The 24,749-nt window shown below is 52.8% G+C and overlaps 1 protein-coding gene across 1 annotated transcript; it reads right to left on the minus strand.

Annotated features, from left to right (window-relative positions):
- Positions 1 to 1,439: 1,439 nt before the first annotated feature.
- znf296 (zinc finger protein 296) lies at positions 1,440 to 24,362 on the minus strand. Its single transcript, XM_055663671.1, is given in 7 exon segments — positions 1,440 to 1,538; positions 1,540 to 2,306; positions 2,308 to 2,415; positions 4,549 to 5,268; positions 14,936 to 14,992; positions 14,994 to 15,223; positions 24,188 to 24,362. Coding segments are annotated over 7 exon segments (1,968 nt in total). The 5' UTR covers positions 24,240 to 24,362; the 3' UTR covers positions 1,440 to 1,504.
- Between the last annotated feature and the right edge of the window lie 387 nt (positions 24,363 to 24,749).

Consider the following 24,749-nt stretch of genomic DNA (forward strand, 5'->3'; position numbering starts at 1 on the left):
CTGGGGCCTGTGAAGAGAGACTAGGCCTGGGGCCTGAGGGGAAACATGAGGCCTGGGGCCTAGCATCACGGTTTTGGGCCTTGTGTGTGTGTGTGTGGGGTTGTGGGGGAGCAGGGCACTGCAGCGTTGCCACGCAGAGTAGCTGAGCCTCTGTACGTGCGACCAACAGGCCCTTCCTCAGTCGGGTATTTAAGACTCGAGTCACGGGCCCTCGGAGCCCATTAGCCCTCAACGTCCCGCGGCATTCGAGGCTTCCTGAGTTGAGGGGGGCGCTGGTAGAACGCAGGTCCTCGACCTGAAACTTTCCATTAGCAAGTCCTGCTGAAGGCCTAACAATCTCGTCCCTGAACTTTGACCCACGGTTTCCGGGGCTGTAGAGAAAGTCCCGACATCCACAGGCCTTGCTCGGTGGAGGTGCTTCCTGAGTTATGCTCCTGAACAGTCTGGTTATAGTCTCTGGGCTCCAGAGATGAGGAGAGGTTGCAGGCGACTGTGGTCGGTGCTGGCAGATCAGTGCAACTGGCCAAAGTTTCACAAGGACCAGGCGGGTGGGATTAACGGCAGTGCGGCCTCCATCTTCCCACAACTCACCCGATCCTGATACAGCCCTTACAACAACCCCACCTCCCTCCTGCAGTGCGTGGCATCAGGCAAACCTCTGGGGACCTTCCAGACTCGTCTGAGTCACTAGGTCTGGGGGGAGAGTCCCGGGGGGGAGAGAGGGGGAGGAGTAGAGGGGGAGAGGGAGAGGGAGGGGAAGGGAGGGGGGAAGAGAGGGAGAGGGGGGAGAGGGAGGGAGAGGGGGGGGAGAAGAGAGGGAGGGGGAGAGGAGAGGGGGAGGGGGTAGTGAGGAGGGGAGGGGTAGAGAGGGAGGGGAGGAGAGGGGGAGAGGGGGGGGGGAGAGAGGGAGGGGGAGAGAGAGTGAGGGGGAGGGGAGGGGGAGAGGGGGAGGGGAGAGGAAGTGGGGAGAGAGGGGGGAGAGGGAGAGGGGAGAGAGAGAGGGGAGAGTGAGGGGGAGAAAGGGAGGGAGAGGGAGGGAGAGGGGGAGAGAGAGGGATGGAAGGGTGGGAGGGGTTTTGGATGGGGAGATGGGAGAGGGGAGGGGGGGGAGAGGGAGGGAGGGGAGAGAGAGGGTAGGGAGGGGCAGAGGAGGGGGGGGGGGAGAGGAGAGAGAGAGGGGGAGAGAGAGGGAGAGGGGGAGGGGGAGGGGGAGAGGGAGGGGGAGAGAGAGGGAGGGGAGAGAGAGGGAGGGGGAGAGAGGAAGGGAGGGGAGAGGTGAGTGGGGTAGGGAGGGGAGGGGGGGGAGAGGGAGAGAGGGGAAAGAGGGACTGAGAGGGGAGGAGAGGGAGGGAAGGGGAGAGTAAAGGGGGGGGTCGGGAGGGGGAAAGTGAGAGATGGGAGGGTGGAGAGGGTTGATGGGATGGTGGAGATGGGGAAAGAGGGGGACAGTGAGGGGGAGAGGTGGGAAGGGGGAGGGAGAGTGAGGGGGTGAGGGGGGTACCCCCTAGCTTGTGAGGGGCGTATCTGTGTAGCTGGGGCTGACTGTGTAGTTTCTTGATGTGCTTCTCCAGGGTGCTGTAGATGCTGAAGGGAATGTCGCAGGTGTGGCAGCGATAGACCTCACGCCCGGGCTGCACGTGTGTCTTCATGTGACGGGTCAGTTTGCTGCTCTGGGTGCATGCGTAGGCGCAGAGCTGGCAGCGGTACGGCCTCTCGCCGGTGTGGCTGCGTCGGTGAACCGTCAGGTTGCTGGCGTTGCGGAAAACCTTGCCGCAGAACTCGCAGGAGTTGCGGCGTCGGCCTAGGCCCGGCCCGGAGCCTGGGCCTTGCCTGGGGCCCCCTGCCCAGCGGCCCTCCTCCCCGGCCGGGCGCTTGGGCGTGCTGTGGCCGCTGGCGGTGCCGCTGTCGGCAGAGACGTCGCGGGGAGGGGTGGACGAGCAGGAGCCCCCGTTCTCGGAGGCCGGAGAGGCCCGGGGGGCCGGGGAGGACGAGGAGGGAGGGGCCAGCGGGAGGCCCCGGGAGGCCGCGCAGTCCGCCAGCCAGCGGGAGTAGAAGTTGGGACCCGCCTCGTCCGGAGTTTGCCCCGGCTCGGCCTTGATGGGCCCTCGCGCTGGCGGTGGGCCTAGAGGCCTCTTGACGTGCCGTCCGAAGCCGTTGGCCAGGACTGGAGCCCGGAGTGAGGAGCCAGGCCTCTCCACCTCACCGTTGGCCAAGCTAGGGGCCCGGGGTGATGAGCAAGGCCCGTCGGCCTCACCATTGGGCAAGCCAGGGGCCCCAGGAGAGGAGCCAGGCCTCTCGGCCTCCCCCGTTGTCGTGGAGACGGTCGGACTCGTTCCCCTCGCAGTCAGACGTCTCAGTTGCTTCCTCCGGCTGTTGTTCCTCCTCCACGTCTGGCTCCACCTTCAGCCCTTTCACCTGCGGAGAGACAGAGGTGGCAAACGTTAGCGGGGTTGGGGGGGTGCAGAGAGGCCATTCAGGCCGATAAGGCCTGCATGCTGGTGCTGACCCCATTGGACAAACATTGTGGGCTGAAGGACCTATTCCTCAGCTGCATTATTCCATGTTCTATCCCCAATAATAGAACATAGAGCATTGAAGAGAACAGCGTGGAAACAGGCCCTTTGGCCCACAATGTCTGTGAGAAATACCTTCTCCTCCCCTCTCTTATCTGAAGTTTAAACTAAACTAAAATAAATAGCAATACTTTCCCTGCTTTAGCATCTTCTGCTCAGTAGGAATTACAGTAATTGTAATCCAGAACCAGGGGCCACACAGTTTAAGAATAAGGGGTAAGCCATTTAGAACGGAGACAAGGAAACACTTTTTCTCACAGAGAGTGGTGAGTCTGTGGAATTCTCTGCCTCAGAGGGCGGTGGAGGCCGGTTCTCTGGATGCTTTCAAGAGAGAGCTAGATAGGGCTCTTAAAAATAGCGGAGTCAGGGGATATGGTGAGAAGGCAGGAACGGGGTACTGATTGTGGATGATCAGCCATGATCACATTGAATGGCGGTGCTGGCTTGAAGGGCCGAATGGCCCACTATTGCACCTATTGTCTATTGTAATCCTAACCTGTGATCAGTCCTGAACTACTATCTACCTCATTGGGGACACTCGGACTGTCTTTGATCAGATGTTAAAGCAGAGATAGATAGATTCTTGATTAGTACGGGCGTCAGGGGTTATGGGGAGAAGGCAGGAGAATGGGGTTGGGAGGGAGAGATAGATCAGCCATGATTGAATGGCGGAGTAGACTTGATGGGCCGAATGGCCTAATTCTACTCCTATCACTTATGACCTTATGACTTTATTTTGCTCTAAACATTATTCCCTTTATCATGTATCTGTACACTGTGAACGGCTCGATTGTAATGTGTAGGAAGGAACTGCAGATGCTGGTTTAATGCAAAGATAGGCACAAAAAGCTGGAGTAACTCAGCGGGACAGGCAGCATCTCTGGAGAAAAAGGAATGGGTGACGTTTAGGGTTGAGGCCAGTTCATTGGCTATATTTAAGAGGGAGTTAGATGTGGCCCTTGTGGCCAAGGGGATCAGAGGGTATGGAGAGAAGGCAGGTATGGGATACTGAGTTGGATGATCAGCCATGATCATATTGAATGGCGGTGCAGGCTCGAAGGGCCGAATGGCCTACTCCTGCACCTAATTTCTATGTTTCTATGTTTCAGATTTGACTGTAATCATGCCTTGTCCAGTCTTTCCCCTGACTGGATAACACGGGGTACTGATTGGGGATGATCAGCCATGATCACATTGAATGGCGGTGCTGGCTCAAAGGGCCGAATGGCCTCCTCCTGCGCGCTTCTGTACGCATGACAATCTCGCTGAGTGGTGAATCTGTGGAATTCTCTGCCACAGAAAGTAGTTGAGGCCACAGTTCATTGGCTATATTTAAGAGGGAGTTAGATGTGGCCCTTGTGGCTAAAGGGATCAGGGGGTATGGAGAGAAGGCAGGTACATAGAAACATAGAAAATAGGTGCAGGAGTAGAGGCCATTTGGCCCTTCGAGCCTGCACCGCCATTCAATATGATCATGGCTGATCATCCAACTCAGTATCCTGTACCTGCCTTCTCTCCATACCCCCTGATCCCTTTAGCCACAAGGGCCACATCTAACTCCCTCTTAAATATAGACAATGAACTGACCACAACTACCTTCTGTGGCAGAGAATTCCACAGATTCACCACTCTCTGTGTGAAAAATGTTTTCCTCATCTCGGTCCTAAAAGATTTCCCCTTTATCCTTAAACTGTGTGACCCCATTGTTCTGGACTTCCCCAACATCGGGAACAATCTTCCTGCCACAGAAGGTAGTTGTGGCCACAGTTCATTTGCTATATTTAAGAGGGAGTTAGATGTGGCCCTTGTGGCTAAAGGGATCAGGGGGTATGGAGAGAAGGCAGGGATGGGATACTGAGTTGGATGATCAGCCATGATCATATTGAATGGCGGTGCAGGCTCGAAGGGCCGAATGGCCTCTACTCCTGCCCCTATTTTTCTATGTTTTGTGTCTCGGAGCTGGAATATATTTTACCTTCAAGCCCATCTCTTCCTGGGAGGTGATGGCTGGACTGACGCTTGTGTCCTGCTGGCCTCCTGCGTACCTCCGGCGATGGGGCACTGGTCCTTTCAGGTTTGCCCTGTTTGCGGAGGTAAGAGGCCAACCATTGAAGAGGCCGGCGTGAGTCTTCATGTGTCTCTTGAGCTTGCTGGACTGGCTGCAGGCGTGCTCACACAAGGGGCAGCGATAGGGTTTCTCCCCGGTGTGGCTTCGACGGTGCACCACTAAGTTGCTGGGGAACTTGAAGGTCTTCCCGCAAAACTCGCAGTCCTTGCTCCGGCCGTGCGGTGACCGCTGGCGGGCCCCTCCCCCGCCCCCCCGGCCCGGACCTCCGGCCAGAGTCCGCAGCCTCCGCGAGAAGTCGGGCAGCCCGCGGCCGGAGGGGCCCGTGTCCTCCGACCCGCTGTCGCTCTGCTCCGGGCCCCCGTGTTGGGGAGGGGCGAAGAAGGGGGTCCCTGGGTGTCGGGGGACCGGGAAGTGAGCCCCCCCGTCCCGAGGGGGGGAGGAGGAGGAGGAGGGGGGGCGGTGGTGGTGGTGGTGGTGGTCTTCAGCGCTGAGGGTCGGAGGGGAATCGCACTGGTCCATCTCCAGGAAGATGTGAAGACCATGGTGGTACTGGGCATGTTGTAGCAAGTCCCAGGCACTGGAGAACGGTTCCTTGCAGGAGGTGCAGATGTAACAACTGGGTTCCATCTCATCTGTGGGGCGGGAGAGAGAGAGGGCAGGGGTTAGAACAGCAGCCAACATTAATAGCCAAAGACAATAGGTGCAGTAGCAGGGCATTCGGCCCTTCGAGCCAGCTCCGCCATTCAATGTGATCATGGCTGATCATCCCCAATCAGTACCCCGTTCCTGCCTTCTCCCCATATCCCCTGCCTTCTACCGACACCTATTCCTTCTCTCCGGAGATGCTGCCTGACCCGCTGAGTTACCCCAGCATTTGGTGCCTATCTCCACAACTACTAGAAACATAGAAAATAGGTGCAGGAGTAGGCCATTCGGCCCTGCACCGCCATTCGACATGATCATGGCTGATCATCCAACTCAGTATCCTGTACCTGCCTTCTCTCCATACCTCCTGATTTCTTTAGCCACAAAGGCCACATCTAACTCCCTCTTAAATATAGCCAATGAACTGTGGCCTCAACTACCTTCTGTGGCAGAGAATTCCACAGATTCACCACTCTCTGTGTAAAAAATGATTTTCTCATCTCAGTCCTAAAAGACTTCCCTCTTATCCTTAAACTGTGACCCCTAGTTCTGGACTTCCCCAACACCGGGAACAATCTTCCTGCATCTAGCCTGTCCAAACCCTTAAGAATTTTGTATGTTTCTATAAGATCCCCCCTCAATCTTCTGAATTCTAGCGTGTACAAGCCGAGTCTATCCAGTCTTTCTTCATATGAAAGTCCTGACATCCCAGGAATCAGTCTGGTGAACCTTCTCTGTACTCCCTCTGTGGGAAGAATGTCTTTCCTCAGAATAGGAGAGCAAACCTGTACGCAATACTCCAGGTGTGGTCTCACCAAGACCCTGTGCAACTGCAGTAGAACCTCCCTGCTCCTATACTCAAACTGTTATCATCTGCTTTTGCATCTGACTGATGGAGGACATTTTATAACACTGGTACATTTTAGGCCACTGGTACGTTGCATAACGTGGTTACTGAATGGGCAATGTTTGCTCTTTATCTGATGATAATGTTTGATATAACTATTAATATGTTACACCTGCCATGTCTGTGGCTTCCTGTCTCGAAAAACACTTCCTCCTTAGTGCGTTTTTTTTAAATCGCAGTTTTTCCCGGTGCAAGACAAACATGCGCCTCTTGATGGTTTGGTGGTTTGCATTCTTGCCTCGGGGGGGTCAGGCCCCAAAACACTAGATTGGAGCACCGACCTCCAGGCCCAGAGTCGGAGGGACTAACGGCACTGGCAGGCAGTTCTCCCACACCCAGTCTCCTGAGGTCCCGGCCATTCACTCGACATTTACCACCAGAATTTGGCTTCTCAAAATGCATTAGTGTTTGAGCCTTGGTTGATTATTGGTGCAGTGCAAAGCTTCTAGTCTGCTTACCCACCACACCACCTCTAAGCTCAGGGGTGACTGTGCCTTTGCGGTTGCAGCTCCTAGACTGTGGAACAGCATCCCCCTTCCCATCAGAACTGCCCCCTCCATCGACTCCTTTAAGTCGAGACCAAAAACTCATCTCTACTCCCAAGCCTTTCCTGACGTCCTCTGAGGGAGGGCTACATGTATGTAGTGATGTTTGTATTTAATCTATGAACCAATGCTGTTTGTTATACTATTCTTATACCAATGTAAAGCACTTTGGCCAACGAGAGTTGTTTTTTACATGTTCTTGGTTGTTGGTGCTATATAAATGTTCTTTGACTTGACTAGTCCAAACAGATCAGATATACCAAACATAGATCCAATCAAGTCAAACTTAAGTACACAGAAACATAGACAATAGGTGCAGAAATAGGTCATTCGAGCCAGTACCGCCATTCAATATGATCATGGCTGATCATCCAGAATCAGTGCCCCGTTCCTGCTTTTTCCCCCCATATCCCTTGATTCCATTAGCGATACAATGTGTACAATAGGTAGAGCAAAGGGGAAGATACAGAGTGCAGAATATAGTTCTCAGCATTGTAGCGCATCAGTTCCAGACACAAAGTCCAATGTCCGCAATGGGGTAGAGGTGAATTGGACAGTAGCCTAGCTTATCCTGACATCCCTCACACTTGAAAAGACACAGAGTGCTGGAGTAACTCAGCGGGTCAGGCAACATCTGTGGAGAACATGTATAGGTGACGTTTCACAGAGTGCTGGAGTAACTCAGCGGGTCAGGCAGCATCTGTGGGGGAACATGGATAGGTGACGTTTCACAGAGTGCTGGAGTAACTCAGCGGGTCAGGCAGCATCTGTGGAGAACATGGATAGGTGACGTTTCACAGAGTGCTGGAGTAACTCAGCGGGTCAGGCAGCATCTGTGGGGAACATGGATAGGTGACGTTTCACAGAGTGCTGGAGTAACTCAGCGGGTCAGGCAGCATCTGTGGAGAACATGGATAGGTGACGTTTCACAGAGTGCTGGAGTAATTCAGCAGGTCAGGCAGCATCTGTGGGGAACATGGATAGGTGACGTTTCACAGAGTGCTGGAGTAACTCAGTGGGTCAGGCAGCATCTGTGGAGAACATGGATAGGTGACATTTCAGGTTGAGGCCCTTCTTCAGACTGATTGATGTGCGGGTGGGCGGGGAGAAAGCTGGAACATCTGTGTGCCTTCGTGCATTGATTGGGTTCAGGGTAGCGATGGAATGAGATACAAGGAATTGCAGAGGCAGTTTTGCAAAAGGAAAAAGACACAAAGTGCTGGAGTAACACAGCGGGTTGATGGGAATGTGTGGACAGGTTGCTCTATGAGCCAGCATGGACTAGACGGGCTGAAGAAACCTTCTCCAATGTCACAAAGGAACATGGTAAACAGTGTGGACTTGCTAAACCTGCCTGGTCCTGGCAGCGTACCAACTTCATTGGGACTTTCCCCACCTTCAACGGCCACATATTTATGTACAATGACTTGGGCGAGTTTTGTTTAGTTTAGTTTAGAGAAACAGCGCTGAAACAGGCCCTTCGGCCCACCGAGTCCGTGCCGACCAGCGATCCCCGCACATTAACACACACTGGGGACAATTTGCACACACACCAAGCCAATTAACCTACAAACCTGTACGTCTTTGGAGCGTGGGAGGAAACTGAAGATCTCAGAGAAAACCCACGCAGGTCACGGGGAGAACGTGCAAACTCCGTACAGACAGCGCCCGCAGTCAGGATCGAACCCAGGTCTCCGACGCTGTAGGGCAGCAGCTCTACCCACTGCACCACCATGTACGGTGAGTTTGTAGGCGAGACCTCGGTGGTGCAGCGGGTAGAGCTGCTGCCTCACGGCGCCGGAGACCCAGGTTCGATCCTGGCCAAGGGTGCTGTCTGTACGGAGTTTGCACGTTCTCCCCGTGACCTGTGTGGGTTTTCTCCGGGTGCTCTGGTTTCCTCCCACACTCCGAAGACGTACAGGTTTGAAGGCTGATTGGCTTGTTTAAAATTTGTTTTGTGTGTGTGTGTGTGTGTGTGTGTGTGTGTGTGTGTGTGTGTGTGTGTGTGTGTGTGTGTGTGTGTGTGTGTGTGTGTGTGTGTGTGTGTGTGTGTGTGTGTGTGTGTGTGTGTGTGTGTGGTGTGTGTGTGTATATGCGTGTGCGTGTTAGTGTGTTAGTGTGCGGGGATCGCTGGTCGGTGCAGACCCGGTGGGCCGAAGGGCCTGTTTCCGCACTGCACCTCTAAACTAAACGAAACAAAACTAAGATGGCGTTGGTGGCTGTTTTATGTTACAGTGGAACAAGGATCAGGTGCAAAGCTGGGCGGAGTAATAGCAGATGGAATTTAATCCACGGCAGCATGTCCAGGTACATCGCAGCACAGTACAGCACTGGAACAGGCCCTTCGGCCCTCAATGTCCTTGCCGAACTTGACGTCAAGTTAAACTCGAGTCCTGGTAACATCCTCGTAAATCTTCACTGCACTCTTTCCAGCTAATGCCCCTGTCCCACTTAGGAAACCTGAACGGAAACCTCTGGAGACTTTGCGCCCCACCCAAGGTTTCCATGCGGTTCCCAGAGGTTGCAGGTGGTTGCCGGAGGTTGCAGGTAGTGGAAACAGGTAGGGAGACTGACAAAAACCTCTGGGAACCTCACGGAAACCTTGGGTGGGCACAAAGTCTCCAGTGGTTTCCGTTCAGGTTTCCTAAGTGGGACAGGGGCATTAGACATCCTCCCTAGTTCTCCGACTAGTTTCACTGGCCTCCCGATTAAATATTATCAATTGTACGCCTCGTTCTCACCTTCCCCATATCTAACAATTAAACATTCTAAATTTTCCTTGAACATGGTCCTCTTTGATCTGTCGTTTTCACACCTTACCAGGGTTGCCAAGTGGCCCATATTAGCCAGGACATCCCGTATATCGGGCTAAATTGGTTTGTCCCATACGGGATGACCCTTGTCCCGGATTTGAATGCTTCCACTCGGGTCGAGGGGGCTGTCGGGCCGGAGTGCCGCGTCTGGCCCCGCCTCACCCGTCCCGACGTAGTGCAGCCCATGGAGTGCAGCAGCAGCACCTCGCCTGTTGGTCGGTCGGCAGCCCGGCCGGCTGTCCAACATTTGGATCTTTGCTTACCACCGACACTACCACCACCCCTTCTCATGGTCGATCATCGGTTCACGAGTTGGATGCGGTGCCAGACTTTGCGTGCAGCAGAAGACAAAGCCCAGTCGGCGGGCCAGCTGAGAAGTTTTGGTCCAGGCCACGCGATGTCGCGCGCAAAGTCCAGCGCCCGGGCCAAAACCCCTCAGCTGGCCCGCCAGCTGGGCTTTGTGTGCGGTCCAGCACCCGGGCCAACTCATCATTCACCCAGCCACGGCCCAGTCGGTCAACGAACTGCCGTCGGGAATATGTCCCTTATTTTGACCGTTTGTCCCTTATTTGCGAGTGAGAACGTTGGCAACCCTGGTCTTGACTCGAAACGTCACCCATCCCTTCTCTCCAGAGATGCTGTCCGGCCCGCTGAGTTACACCAGCTTTTTGTGCCTATAAGTCTCCCTCTCCCCTCACTCTCAGTCTGAAGAAGAGTCTCGACCCAAAAACGTCACCCATTCCTTCTCTCTGCCAGTCCCCACTGAGTTACTCCAGCATTTTGTGTTTATCTTCGGTATAAACCAGCACCTGCAGTTCCTTCCAACACAATACCCCAAATGCGGCCTCACCAACCAGCCTTCCTTGTGTTAATTTTTTTTGCTTATAGAAGCACTCTGTGATCCTGAAACAAGTGAATCTTCCAATCTGTCAATGCTCTCTGGGTTTTAAGGGTAAGGACGTTACTGTAGGAACCCTAAGGGTATTCCGATGATAAATCCCAGCTCATCAAATGAATATTCAACAAATAATTATCCAGCCTAATTAAAAAATGCAAATTTCACTCTCTGTCTCTCTCCGCCACAAATCCCTATCAAACTCCCCGAATGTTAATTTGGAACGATGTACATGGGATTCCACAGGGAAATATCCCTGGAATCGGAGCAGGGAGGAATATTAATGAACAGACAGCGCTTTGGGGATTTTGAGACATATGTTAATATGCAAATTGACAAAGGATTGACTGAGAGCTTCAGTTTGCACAGTGGAGTAGTGCTGGGCCTGTGCGAGATTATGGCTAGGCCCGTAACCAAGGGCAACCAGCGTGGCCTGTAACTCAAGCCCAGCAGCGGGATGCCAAGTCGAGTCTTTCTCATCCACCCCCTCACCCAACCCCCCCCCCCCCCCCCCCCCCCCCCCCCCCCCTCTTCCCAAGTCCTTGCCCCACACCCCGCTGTTAGTTCTGTGGGTGGGGAAAGGGAGGTGGTGGTGTTGTTGAGTGAATTGTGAGTCTTGACATTGACAATGGGTGCCATTGCAAGCCTGTTAAACAAGAAGCAGATAATACCAAGATAAAAACAAGATTCAGCAACACCCCAGGACTGGGGTAAATATTGTAAAGATAGATTTGTTTTTTTTTTGAGGGGGGGGGGGAAGATCACTGGATCAATGGTCTCCCATCCACTTGTCCCCTCCCCGCATCTTCTTCCACTCCATTCCTTCCTCTGGCTTCACATTTCGCACTCCCACGGTGGCGCAGCGGTAGAATTGCCGCCTTACAGCGCTTGCAGCGCCGGAGACCCAGGTTCGATCCCCACTACGGGCGCTGTCTGCACAGAGTTTGTACATTCTCCCCGTGACCTGCGTGGGTTTTCTCCGAGATCTTCGGTTTCCTCCCCACACCCCAAAGACGTACAGGTTTGTAGGCTAATTGGCTTGGTGTAAATGTAAATTGTCCCTAGTGTATGTAAATTGCCCCTAGTGGGTGTACTCCCACACTCCAAAGACATACAGGTTTGTAGGTTAATTGGTTTGGTGTACAGTATGTGTAAATTGTCCCTAGTGTGTGTAGGATAGTGTTAGTGTGCAGGGATCGCTAGTCGGTGTGAACCCGGTGGGCCGAAGGGCCTGTTTCTGTGCTGTATCTCTAAACTAAACTGAAACCTTGTATGATATCTTTTGTCTTTTCATCTCTGGCCATTGTTCAACCATCTTCCGATCAACATCCCCTTCCCCCTGTATCCACCTATCACTCTGTCTAAAAAAAAGGGTTCAGTTCATAAACATCGTCTATCCATGTCCTCCTGGGACGCTGCCTGACCCGCTGAGCTATCTGCTGTACCGACCCTCATGTGTACAAGACACAGAGGGCACGTGGACCGCATGCGGCCTACAGCGGCGGAGCTGAGAACAACACGGCCATGCTTGGCCAGGCCGACCCTGCAACGTTGCCATGACAACGGGCCTTCATGGTCAGGTCGAGATCCCTGCACCTACCACAGCTGGGACTTGGAAATGGCGCCAAAAACTAGCGACACTGTACACTGAATATGGACACAAAATGCTGGAGCAACTCGGCGGGACAGGCAGCATCTCTGGAGAGAAGAAATGGGTGACCCTCAATCTTCAGACTGAGAGTAAGGGGAGAGAGGAACTAGAGGCATGAAAGACACCACAACGCTGAGAACTATATTCTACACTCTGTATCTTCACCTTTGCTCTATTCTACGCGACGAGTCTTACTTGACTGTGTCTATGTGTAAGTATTATCTGTGCCAGCAAGGAACTACAGATGCTGGTTTAAACCAAAGATGGACTCAAAAGGCTGGAGTAACTCATCGGGTTAGGCAGCATCTCTGGAGTGACGGTTCGGGTCAGAAGAAGGGTCTCGACCCGAAATGTCACACATTCTTTCTCTCCAGAGATGCTGCCTGACCCGCTGAGTTACTCCAGCGCCTTGTGTTGTGACGTTTCGGGTCGAAACCCATGGGTAGCATGTAAACAACTAACGCTTTTCGCTGTACCTCGGTACAGGGGTAAGCCATTTAGAACAGAGATGAGGAAACAGTCTTTCACACAGAGAGATGTGAGTCTGTGGAATTCTCTGCCTCAGAGGGCGGTTCTCTGGATGCTTTCAAGAGAGAGCTAGATAGGCCTCTTAAAGATAGAGGAGTCAAGGGGATATGGGGAGAAGGCAGGAACAGGGTACTGATTGTGGATGATCAGCCATGATCACATTGAATGGCGGTGCTGGCTCGAAGGGCCAAATGGCCTCTACTCCTGCACCTATTGTCTATTGTACACAGTGACAATAATAAAATTAAGCCTTGTTGGGAGCAGGGCGCCTTTGTAATTAGGAAAGGCCAGGCAGGCAGGCAGGCGCGTACAGTCCTGCCCTTCAAAAGCTTGGCACCCACTTCCTCACCGCCCGCCCACAACTGATGCTTCCCCTAATAAACCTGTTCGGTTTTATCTCTCAGCTTGCCCTGGAACGATTCCAGGGCCCGTAAGGTTAAAGGCGTGTCGGCCAAGGACTGGTTTGGACAGGTTTCCCTTGGTGACAATAAGCCATTGCCAGCGTTTGGTGGTGTGAGCGTGTGAGACCTTGGCAACTGGGAGCGGCCCCTCGAAATCAAGCACCCCCTCTCTCCCTCCCCCTCCTTCTCTATCTCTCTCTCTCTGTCTCTCCTCCCTCTCTTTCCTCTTTCTCTCCCCTAGCTCTCCTCCCCCTCCCTCTCTCCCCCCCCTCTCTCACACAAGAGCCAGTGGGAAACAAATAAAGGGTGGGTGGGGTGGGGGGAAACCGAAACCAACATTCTTAAATGTTGCAGAGACCAAGTTGTCCCCTCTTCCCTCTTCATTTTAAGCCTCCCCCCCAAAACAAGCACCACTAGGCCCAGGGCCGGTTACCCTGGCGATCGCAGGCCTCCTCCCGGGGAGGCAGAGACAGGCCCAGCGAGGTTTAACGAACTGGCAGCTCACGGTAAAATCAGAAGTTTCTTTCTGCAGATGTGCCATTTGAATATTCACTTCCTCCTTTGGGCCAAAGGGTTTTTTTTCCTCTCTCTCTCTCTCTTTCTCTCTCTCTCACTCCCTCCCTTTCACTCCCTCCCTCTCACTCCCCCATCCCTCCCTCCTCTCCCCCCCATCCCTTCTCCTCCCCTCCCTCCTCTCTCTCCCCCCCCCCCCCCTTTCCCCCTCCCCACAACATACACAAGTTCTTTTTTAATGATACAGAGTAATACATTTTTGGAGTAACTGGCCCTTCGGCCCATCGAGTCCGCGCCGACCAGCGATCACCCCGCACACTAGCACCATCCTACACACACTAGGGACAATTCATCAATTTTATCAAAGCCAATTAACTTGGAAACCTGCACGTCTTTGGAGTGTGGGAGGAAACCGGAGCACCCGGTGAAAACCCACGCAGTCACGGCGAGAACGTACAAACTCCGTACAGACAGCACCCGTGGTCAGGATTGAACCTGGATCTCTGGCGCTGTGAGGCAGCAACTCTACCGCTGTACTGTTCTATGTTCTATGTTCTCACCTGGTATCAATACTTAACTCACAACCAATACTGCACACTCCAATACCATCCCTAGACCATCTCATTAGTTCAGAGTGTTTCATTGTCATATGTATTTGGAAGTCAACCATTAAATTCTTACTTACTGCAACTTAACAACATCAGCCCAACACCAATAACATGTAAATAGTAATCCATGATACGATGGATTAATTGGCATTTGTAGGTAGTCGGACCAATAATCATGCAAACACCACTCAGACAGCGTCGGAAGTCGGGATTCAACCAGGGATGCCGGTGCAGTGCACTTCCCACCAAACTATCGGTGGGTGGAGGGGAGGAGAGAAGGGAGGGGTGGCAACAGGAAGGGAGGCGAGGACAGTTGAGGGAGGGGAGGAGAGGGGGCGGGGGGGGAAGGGGATGGGGGATGGGTGGGGGCATGGGGGGGGGGGAGGAGAGAGGAGGAGTGGGAGGGTGTGATGGGAGAGGGGGTGACATTGGGTGAGGGGAGGAGGGAGGGCGTGTAGGGAGAGGAGGGGTGATGAGGGGGGACAATGAGGGTGGGGGGAGGTGTGGTCAATTGGGGGTGGAGGGAAGAGAGAGGGAAGGATGGAGGGGGAGGAGAGGAGAAGGGGATATACAGCTGGGATGAAGGAGTGGGGGAGGTGGGAGATGATGAGGGAGGGGTGGGGGAACAGAAATGGGGTCCATTAGCGGGGTAGAGGAGGAGAGGAGAGGGGGGGGGGGGGGAATGGGAGGGGGTGGGGAGTGGGGTGGGGAAGGGGTGAAGGAGATACAGTGACCGATGGAGCAGTGGGGTTGGGGGGGGTGACTGAAGACCGATCGCGGTACGTGACCTACCTCCCACAGGGGGTGCCATCATCATGCCCCTCCCCCGACCGGGCCCCCTGCCCCCACCCGGAGCCCGGGGGTGGGTGGGGGGGAGTGCGGTGGGCCGGGGGAGTTTCGGGGGCGTCGGGGCCGGCTGCAGTCGCTCCTCTTGTGCTGGATGAAGTGGAGGATGTGGCGCAGCGGGAGGGAGAGGCCGCACTGCCCGCAGGTCAGCAGGTCCGGGGTCGCGGGGTCACGGCCGGGCGGCATGGTCACCTCTGAACCCTGACCTTCTTCCAGCTTCTCGTCTTCACCTGCAACGGGGAGACAGAGCGTGAGTGGTGGGGAAACCAACGGTATTCCCAATATCCATGACATTCCCGACGTTCCCAAGCCCCAATATCCCTGACATTCCCGACGTCTCCAAACTCCAATATCCCTGACATTCCCGACGTTCCCAAGCCCCAATATCCCTGACATTCCCAAGCCCCAATATCCCTGACATTCCCAATGTTTCCAATTCCCAATATCCCTGACATTCCCGACGTTTCCAAAATCCAATATCTCCGACATTCCCAATGTTTCCAATATCCATGACATTCCCGATGTTCCCAAACTCCAATATCCCTGACATTCCCAATGTTCCCCAACTCCGATATCCCTGACATTCCCAATGTTCCCCAACTCCGATATCCCTGACATTCCCAACATTCTCAAAACCCGATATTCCTGACATTCCCAATGTTCCCAAACCCCGATATCCCTGACATTCCCAATGGTTCCAAACACCAATATCCCTGACATTCCCGACATTCCCAAGCCCACAATATCCCTGACATTCCCAACGTTCCTGACATAAGGTCATTGTTTTTAGGAGCAGAGTTGGGCCTCTAACGATGCAGTCCCAGGAGTGGGATTTGAACCCACCACCCCTGGAGGGTGAGGTGGGGGCACGACCCAATCTGCCTCATTGAGGGATGGACAATGTTGCTCATAAATTCATATGTGATAGGAGCAGAATTAGGCCATTCGGCCCTAGTATAGTATAGTATATCTTTATTGTCATTTTCCCGAGTACTCACATACCCAGAGGAAACAAAAAAACAACAAGTCTACTCCGCCATTCAATCACGGCTGATCTATCTCTCCCTCCTAACCTCATAACCCCCGACACCCACACTAATCAAGAATCTATCTATCTCTACCTTAAATATATCCACTGACTTGGCCTCCACTGCCTTCTGTGGCAAAGAATTCCACAGATTCACCACCCTCTGACTAAAGACATCTCTCCTCATCTCCTTCCTAGAAGAATGTCCTATAATTCTGAGTCCATGACCTCCAGTCCTAGACATCCCCAACATTCCCAACCCCCAATATCCATGACATTCCCAATGTCCTCAACATCTCCCACACCCCAATGTTGTAGATGCTTCCAAGATGGCGGCCAACATAGGCGACTATTTGCGTGTTTGCCTCAGAAGCAGATCTACAAACACCTATTACAATCTGTCCACACTCTCTAAATCTACACTGTGGACGGCTCGATTGTAATCATGTATTGTCTTTCCGCTGACTGGTTAGCACGCAACCGAAGGTTTTCACTGTACCTGGGCCCATGTGACAATAAACTACACTGAATTCCCAAAATCCCCAACATTCCCAAAATCACCATCATTCCCAAACAATCCCAGCATTCCACAACATTCCCAATGTCAATATACCTGAAGAAGGGTCTCGATCAGAAATGTCACCCATTCCTTCTCTCCAGAGATGCTGCCTGTCCCGCTGAGTTACTTCAGCATTGTGTGCCTACCCTCAATATCCCTAACAGCTATGGACACAAAGGGCTGGAGTAACTCAGCAGGTCAAGCAGCATCTGGAAAGGAGACGAGGAAACACTTTTTCTCACAGAGAGTGGTGATTCTGTGGAATTCTCTGCCTCAGAGGGCGGTGGAGGCCGGTTCTCTGGATGCTTTCAAGAGAGAGCTAGATAGGGCTCTTAAAAATAGCAGAGTGAGGAGATATGGGGAGAAGGCAGGGACAGGGTACTGATTGGGGATGATCAGCCATGATCACATTGAATGGCAATGCTGGCTTGAAGGGCCGAATGGCCTCCTCCTGCACCTATTGTCTATCTCTGGAGACAAAGGATGGGCGAGGTTTCGGGTCGGGACCCTTCTTCAAACCCGCTGTGTTTCTATAATAGTCTCAACATTAACCCCATTGACTCAACACAAAGTGCTGGCTCAGTGGCTCAGGCAGCATCTCTGGAACATTTTAGACTTGAGACATACAGTGCTGAACCAGGCCCTTTGGCCCATCGAGTCCGTGCCGACCAGCCATCACCCCCTACACACAATTTACAATTTTACAACCTACAAATCCGCACGTCTTTGGAGTGTGGGAAGAAACCGGAATTCCCGGAGAAAACCCATGTGGGTCACGGGGTGAAAGGGCACACTCCGTACACACAGCACCCAAAATCAGGATTGAACCCTGGTCTCTGGCACTGTGAGCGGCAACTCTACCGCTGTGCCACCCCTTGCGGCATTGATTTATTTGTCAAAATGCCAGGGGTGTAAGGAGGGAATCAGGTGAAATATTGTTGTTAAATTGCAGCCATTTATGGAACATGTTGGTTGAAAAAATACACAGGGAGATTCAACAGGAACCTTCAAAGAGAAACTGGATTCAAATCTGTAGGAAGTGCCTGCAGGTGCTGGGTTTAAACCACAGATAGACACAAAATGCTGGAGTAACTCAGCGGGACGGGCAGCATCTCTGGAGAGAAGGAATGGGTGATGTTTCTTCAGTCTGATATACAGCGCAGAAAAAGGCCCTTTGGCCCACCGAGTCCGCGCTGACCAGCGATACACTGGCGGTATCCTACAAACCCGCACGTCTTTGGAGTGTAGGAGGAAGCCAGAGCACCCAGAGAAAACCCACGCATGTCTTGGGCCTGAAACTAGACTTGAGTTTTGGGCCTAGGAATCAGGCTCCGTGTCCGCAGCCTGGGCCTAGATTTCTAGCTTCAGCAGATAACAAGCCAGGAATTAGATATGGGGAGTAGGAAAGGGATCCTTGGTACTGCTGGCTTGGGAGTGTCTAAGTGAAATAATTGTTTTTATACTTTACTTTAGAATTTAGAAATACATTGTGGATACATCAGACTGAAAATGATTCTCGTCCCGAAACGTCACCTATTCCTTCTCTCCAGAGATGCTTCCTGTCCCGCTGAGTTACTCCAGCGTTTTGTGTCTGGGTTCAAATCTCAGAGGAGAAAGACATACAGGGCGGGTCTGAACTTTGGAAGAGCTAGCACAGGTGCGATGGGCCAAAAGGCCTCCGTTCCAGTATTCCAGGCTGGCTCGGCCTCGCTCCCAGCCCGGGCCAGGAGGGAGCGGGGAATGAAGGAGCCGGACCTGGTCTCCAGAGAGCGTCAGGAACAGAGTCTCAGCTCCTCCAACACCACACCGGGCACCAGGTGAACAGCTCCAGGCTCTGTTTACCAAGAGAGGTCCCTGCGGACAGTAACCAAGCCACATCTGCTCCTCTTCATGTTTGGACAAGGTTTACAACGAGGGCAGGTGTGTGTGTGTGTGAGGGGGGGGATGAAAAGGGAATTTAGAGACACTTAGAGGAGAAAAAAAAAGGTGCAGGAGTAGGCCCTTCGAGCCAGCACCGCCATTCAACACAATCATGGCTGATCATCCACAATCAGTACCCCGTTCCTGCTTTCTCACCATATCCCTTGATTCAGTTAGCCTTATCTAACTATCTCTTGAAAACATCCAGTGAATTAGCCTCCACTGCCTTCTGTGGCAGAGAATTCCACAGATACGCAACTCTCTGGGTGAAAACGTTTTTCCTCATCTCAGTCCTAAATGGCCTACCCCTTATTCTTAAACTGTGTGACCCCTGGTTCTGGACTCCCCCAACATCGGGAACATTTTTCCTGCATCTAACCTGTCCAATCCCTTAACAATTTTATATGTTTCTATAAGATATCCTCTCATCCTTCTAAATTCCAGTGAATGCAAGCCCAGTCGACCCATTCTCTCATCATATATCAGTCCCGTCAGTCCCGGAAATTAACCTGGTGAACCTATGCTGCACTCCCTCAATGGCAAGAATATCCTTCCTCAAATTAGGAGAACAAAATATGGAAACAGGCCCTTCGGCCCACCGAGTCCATGCTGACCAGTGATCACCTGTACATTAGTGCTATGTTTTCCATGTTTTGCATTCTACACACACTAGTGGCAATATTTTTACCGAAGCAAATTAACCTACAAACTTGCACGTCATTGGAATGTGGGAGGAAACCGGAGCGCCCGGAGAAAACCAATGCAGGTCACAGGGAGAACATGCAAACTCCGCACAGACAGCACCCGTAGTCAGGATTGAACCCTGGTCTCTGGCGCTGTGAGGCAGCAACTCTACCACTGTGACGTCCTTCCAGGAAGAGAAGGAAAGCAAAGAGGAGAACACAATCTTCTAGCCAAGGCCCTCATTCAATCCCCTCCCACCACAAAATGCTGGAGTAACTCAGCGGGACAGGCAGCATCACATGTAGTACGGTACAGCACAGGTACAGGCCATTCAGCCCACAATGTGGTTCCGTAATATGGTGCCAATTTATAGTGATCTCATTTGCCCGCAGGTGAAGTTACCTGCAAGTTGGGCTGAAGGGTCTGTTTCCATGCTGTAGCACTCTAATACGCAACCTGACCTGCAGTAACTCCCCACTTGTTAATGGTCTGCATCCATATAGTGCTTTGGACACGACACAACAGGTGGGACTAATGTAGATGGGGCATGTTGGTCGGCGTGGGCAAATTGAGCCGTATGGCCTGTTTCCACGCTGTATCACTCTATGACATGCCCCATCTACACTAGTCCCACCTGCCTGCGCTTGGTCCATATCCCTGTAAACCTGTCTAAATATCCATGTACCTGTCTATAACATGGATAGGTGACGTTTCACAGAGTGCTGGAGAAACTCAGCGGGGTGCAGCAGCATCTATGGAGCTAAGGAAATAGGCAACGTTTCGGGCCGAAACCCTTCCGGGTTTCGGCCCGAAACATTGCCTATTTCCAGAAGGGTTTCGGCCCGAAACGTTGCCTATTTCCTTAGCTCCATAGATGCTGCTGCACCATAACTCAGCGGGTCAGGCAGCATCTGTGGAGAACATGGATAGGTGACGTTTCACAGAGTGCTAGAGTAACTCAGCGGGTCAGGCAGCATCTGTGGAGAACATGGATAGGTGATGTTTCACAGAGTGCTGGAGTAACTCAGCGGGTCAGGCAGCATCTGTGGGGAACATGGAGAGGTTATGTTTCACAGAGTGCTGGAGAAACTCAGAGAGTGTCCGGACGCGGCGCTGGAGAGATTGGGTGGATGACGCTTCCCAGAGTGCTGGAGTAACTCAGTGTGTCAGGCAGCATCTCTGGAGAAGATGGATAGGTGACGTTTCACAGAGTGCTGGAGTAACTCAGTGGGTCAGGCAGCATCTGTGGAGAACATGGATAGGTGACGTTTCACAGAGTGCTGGAGTAACTCAGCGGGTCAGGCAGCATCTGTGGAGAACATGGCTAGGTGATGAGTCGGGTTAGGAACCTTCGCCCAACCCAAAACGTCACCTATCCAGAGTGATACAGCGTGGAATCAGGCCATTCGGCCCAACTTGCCCACACCAGCCAACATACCCCATCTACACAAGTCCCACCTGCCCGCGTTTGGCATGTTGAAGGGTCTGTATGAAGAAGTGTCCCGACCCAAAACATGTCCTCCAGAGATGCTGCCTGACCCGCTGAGTTACTCCAGCACTTTGTGTCTATCTTTGGTTTAAACCAACATCTGCAGTTCCTTCCAACACAAGACTTGATCTAAGAGCAGGTTCTTCCCCGCTGTGATTTACCACTGAACAGTCATCAATAAAAGAAGCCATTTCTTTAGTCAGAGGGTGGTGAATCTGTGGAATTCATTGCCACAGACAGCGGTGGAGGTCAAGTCAGTGGGTATTTTAAAAGCGGAGATTGATAGGTTCTCGATTAGTAAAGGCGTCAAAAGGTTGCGGGGAGAAGGCAGGAGAATGGGGTCGAGAGGGATAGATCAGAATGGTGGAGTAGGCTCGATGGGCCGAATGGCCTAATTCTGCTCCAATGTCTTATGATAAGGAACTGCAAGTGCTGGTTTACAGAAGTGACACAAAGTGCTGGAGTAACTCATCTATCTGGGCAGCGTCTGACTGGGTGGATAAATCCATGGTGTTTAGTTTAGAGATACAGCGCGGAAACAGGCCCTTCGGCCCACCGGGTCCGTGCCGACCAGCGATCCCTGCACACTAACACTATCCTACACACACACACACTGGGGACAATTTACATTTACACCAAGTCAATTAACCTACAAACCTGCACGTCTTTGGAGTGTGGGAGGAAACTGGAGATCTCAGGGAGAACATGCAAACTCCGTAAAGACAGCACCCGTAGCCGGGATGGAACCCGGGGGCTGTGAGGCAGCAGCTCTACCCGCTGCGCCACTGTGCCATTATGCAACAGGGTGTGTGTGTATAAGCTGAATAATGGGAAAGAAATGTTGAGGGTTTTTTTTTTTTTTAATGGATTTCTTCGGAACTGACACAGATTGCCATGAATCCTCAAGGAGACAGAGAATGCCTTCATGAACAGAGTTATACTGATTGGAATCATAGACCAGTAGCAGACAGGAAGAGGCCCTTTGGCCCACAATGGCTGTGCAGGACATGTCATCTTCTTTGCTTACACTACTTATACCAGTCACAGAGTGATACAGCGTAGAAACAGGCCCTTCAGCCCAACTTGCCCACACCGGCCAACATGCCCCAGCTACACTAGTCCCACCTGCCTGCGTTTGGCCCATATCCCTCCAAACCCGTCCTATCCATGCACCTGTCTAATTGTTTCTTAAACATTGGGATAGTCCCAGCCTCAACTACCTCCTCTGGCAGCTCGTTCCATACACCCACCACCCTCTGTGTGAAAAAGTTACCCCTCAGATTCCTATTAAATCTTTTCCCCTTCACCTTAAACCGATATCCTCTGGTCCTCGATTCCCCCACTCTGGGCAAGAGACTCTGTAAGTCTACCTGATCTATTCCTCTCATGATTTTGTACACCTCTATAGACAATAGACAATAGGTGCAGGAGTAGGCCATTCGGCCCTTCGAGCCAGCACCGCCATTCAATGTGATCATGGCTGATCATCCACAATCAGTACCCTGTTCCCGCCCCTCATCCTCCAGCGCTCCAAGGGATAGTGTCCCACCTGCTCAACCTCCCCCTTATGTAGAGTTCAAAACAAGATCTGTGCAAGCTTAGTTTAGTTTACAAATACAGCATGGAAACAGGCCCTTCGGCCCACCGAGTCTGCACCGACCAGCGATCCCCATTCACACCATACCCTTCCTTATCTCTGTGTCTCCCTCTCCCCCGACTCTCAGTCTGAAGAAGGGTCTCGACCCGAAACGTCACCCATTCCTTCTCTCCTGAGACGCTGCCTCACCCGCTGAGTTACTCCAGCATTTAGTGTGTCTATCTTCATGCATTTATTACTCTGTTATAAAAGCTCGGAGCTACATCAAATGCCACGCACGGCCCAATGGGAGGCCATTAGCTGCGTTACTGTGACCAACCCTTTGATCAAAAGCCTAAAGGTCACACCAGCAAAAACACACATTAAATTCATCATTGATAGGAGCAGAATTAGGCCATTCGGCCCATCAAGTCTACTCCGCCATTCAATCATGGTGGCTGATCTATCTCTCCCTCCTAACCCCATTCTCGTACCTTTTCCCCATAGCCCCCGACATCCGTACTAATCAAGAATCTATCTATCTGCCTTAAATATATCCACTGACTTGGCCTCCACAGCCTTCTGTGGCAAAGAATTCCACAGATTCACCACCCTCTGTCTAAATAAATTTCTCCTCACTGCCTTCCTAAAAGAACGTCCTTTAATTCTGAGGCTGTGACCTCTAGTCCGGGTTGGGGAGGGGTGCAGGAAGTCAGATAGACTGTGCAATGACAGAGGGGGGGGGGTCCCAGTGTCAGAGTGAGTCACCACCGGCGTATAGCGTTCCCACATCCCTCTTCTCCACCAAGCAAGGCACACTCCTCTCTCCCCTCCGCCCTCTCCCCCCTTCCTTCCCTCACCCCTTCCCCCTCTCTAAAGAAGGAGGGAGAGGGGGAGGGAGAGGGAGGTATTGAGAGGGAGATGGGGGGGCAGAGGGATATCTAAAGGGTAACTGGTTTTGGTCTCCAATCACCTCACAAAGGGAAGCCAACAGTGGTGGTGAGGCAGAAGGGAGAACTCTCTCTCTCTCCCCTTCCTCACCCTCTCTCCCCCTTCCTCTCTCTCCCTCTTCCTCTCTCTCTCCAATTTTCTCTTTCTCTCTTCCCCCCCCCACGTTTATATCTACAGTTCACTCCACGAGTGTGTGTGTGTGTGTGTGTGGAGCCCCCCCCACACACACACACACCCACACACACACACACACACACACACACAGATAGACACACACACACACAGCTGCAGAGACTCACACACAGGGATACAGAAACAAAAACACACCCTCAGATAGAGAGACACACACATACATACACACACACAGCCACAGAGACACAGACACACACACACAGGGACACAGAAACAGACACACACCCACAGATAGAGAGGCACACACATACACAGGGATACAGAAACAGACACACACCCACAGATAGAGAGGCACACACAGAGATACACACACAGAAACACACACACAGAAACACAGAGACATACATACACTCACACACAGACACACAGGGATACTGAAACAGACACACACACACAGATAGAGAGAGACACAGGCACACACAGCACACACAGCCACAGAGACACACACACACACACAGTTAAATCCCACCCGTACCCCGTCCCGGACATTAACCCCGACACCAATGTTAACACAGTCTTAAATCTCCAACCTGGTTTGCTGTTGTACCGGCACCGAACGAGTTAACACAACCCCCGGATCTGTTTATCCACAGATTGTCTCCCATTCGCACTTAACCGGCCTGTTGTCTTTCGTTTCTGCTTCAGGTCTTTTAACTCTATCCCTCCCGACCAAGAGTGGGCCGGTGGGCCGCCGATTCCATACAAATCTGACCCTTTCTCGCCGCGCCCCCACACTCACACTCACACACCGCCCGCCTGCCCGCTCCGCTCCCGGCGTTTAGCGTTGGATACTCACGGCTGAGTTCGCTGCGGTGCTGGGGCTTGCTGCCCTGTTTGCGTCTGGACATCGTAGTCTGGCGGGGGCTGTGAGAATCCCACACCCCCCCCACAGCCCGGGTGCTACCCCCCTCCTCGCCCCCTCTCCTCTCCTCTCTCCCCCCCCTGGTCCAGACCAGAGTCTCGGCCGCTCCAGCAACAGCAGCAAGTTCAAGGCGAACACACACAGAGAGAGAGGCAGGGGGGAGGAGACACAGAGAGAGGGAGGGAGGAGAGAAGGAGGGAGGAGAGAAGGAGGGGTGGATGAAGGGAGAGGTGAAGGATAGAGAGAGAGGAGGGGGAGACAAAGGTGGAGAGAAGAAGGGATGGAGAGAAGGGGAGAGGGAGAGAGAGAGGAGGGAAGTATAGGTAGAAGGAGGAAGGAGGGGGAGGGAGAGAGGGAGAGAGGAGGAAGGGAGAGAGAGGAGGGAGAGGGAGGGAAGGAGAGAGGAGGGAGGGAAGGAGAGAGGGAGAGAGAGAGGGGGGAAGTAGAGGTAGAAGGGGGGGGGGGAGGGAGGGAAGAGAGTGGAGGAAGGGAGAAG

Source organism: Leucoraja erinacea, chromosome 38 (genome assembly GCF_028641065.1).
Source record: "Leucoraja erinacea ecotype New England chromosome 38, Leri_hhj_1, whole genome shotgun sequence".
Taxonomy (NCBI): Eukaryota; Metazoa; Chordata; class Chondrichthyes; order Rajiformes; family Rajidae; genus Leucoraja; species Leucoraja erinaceus.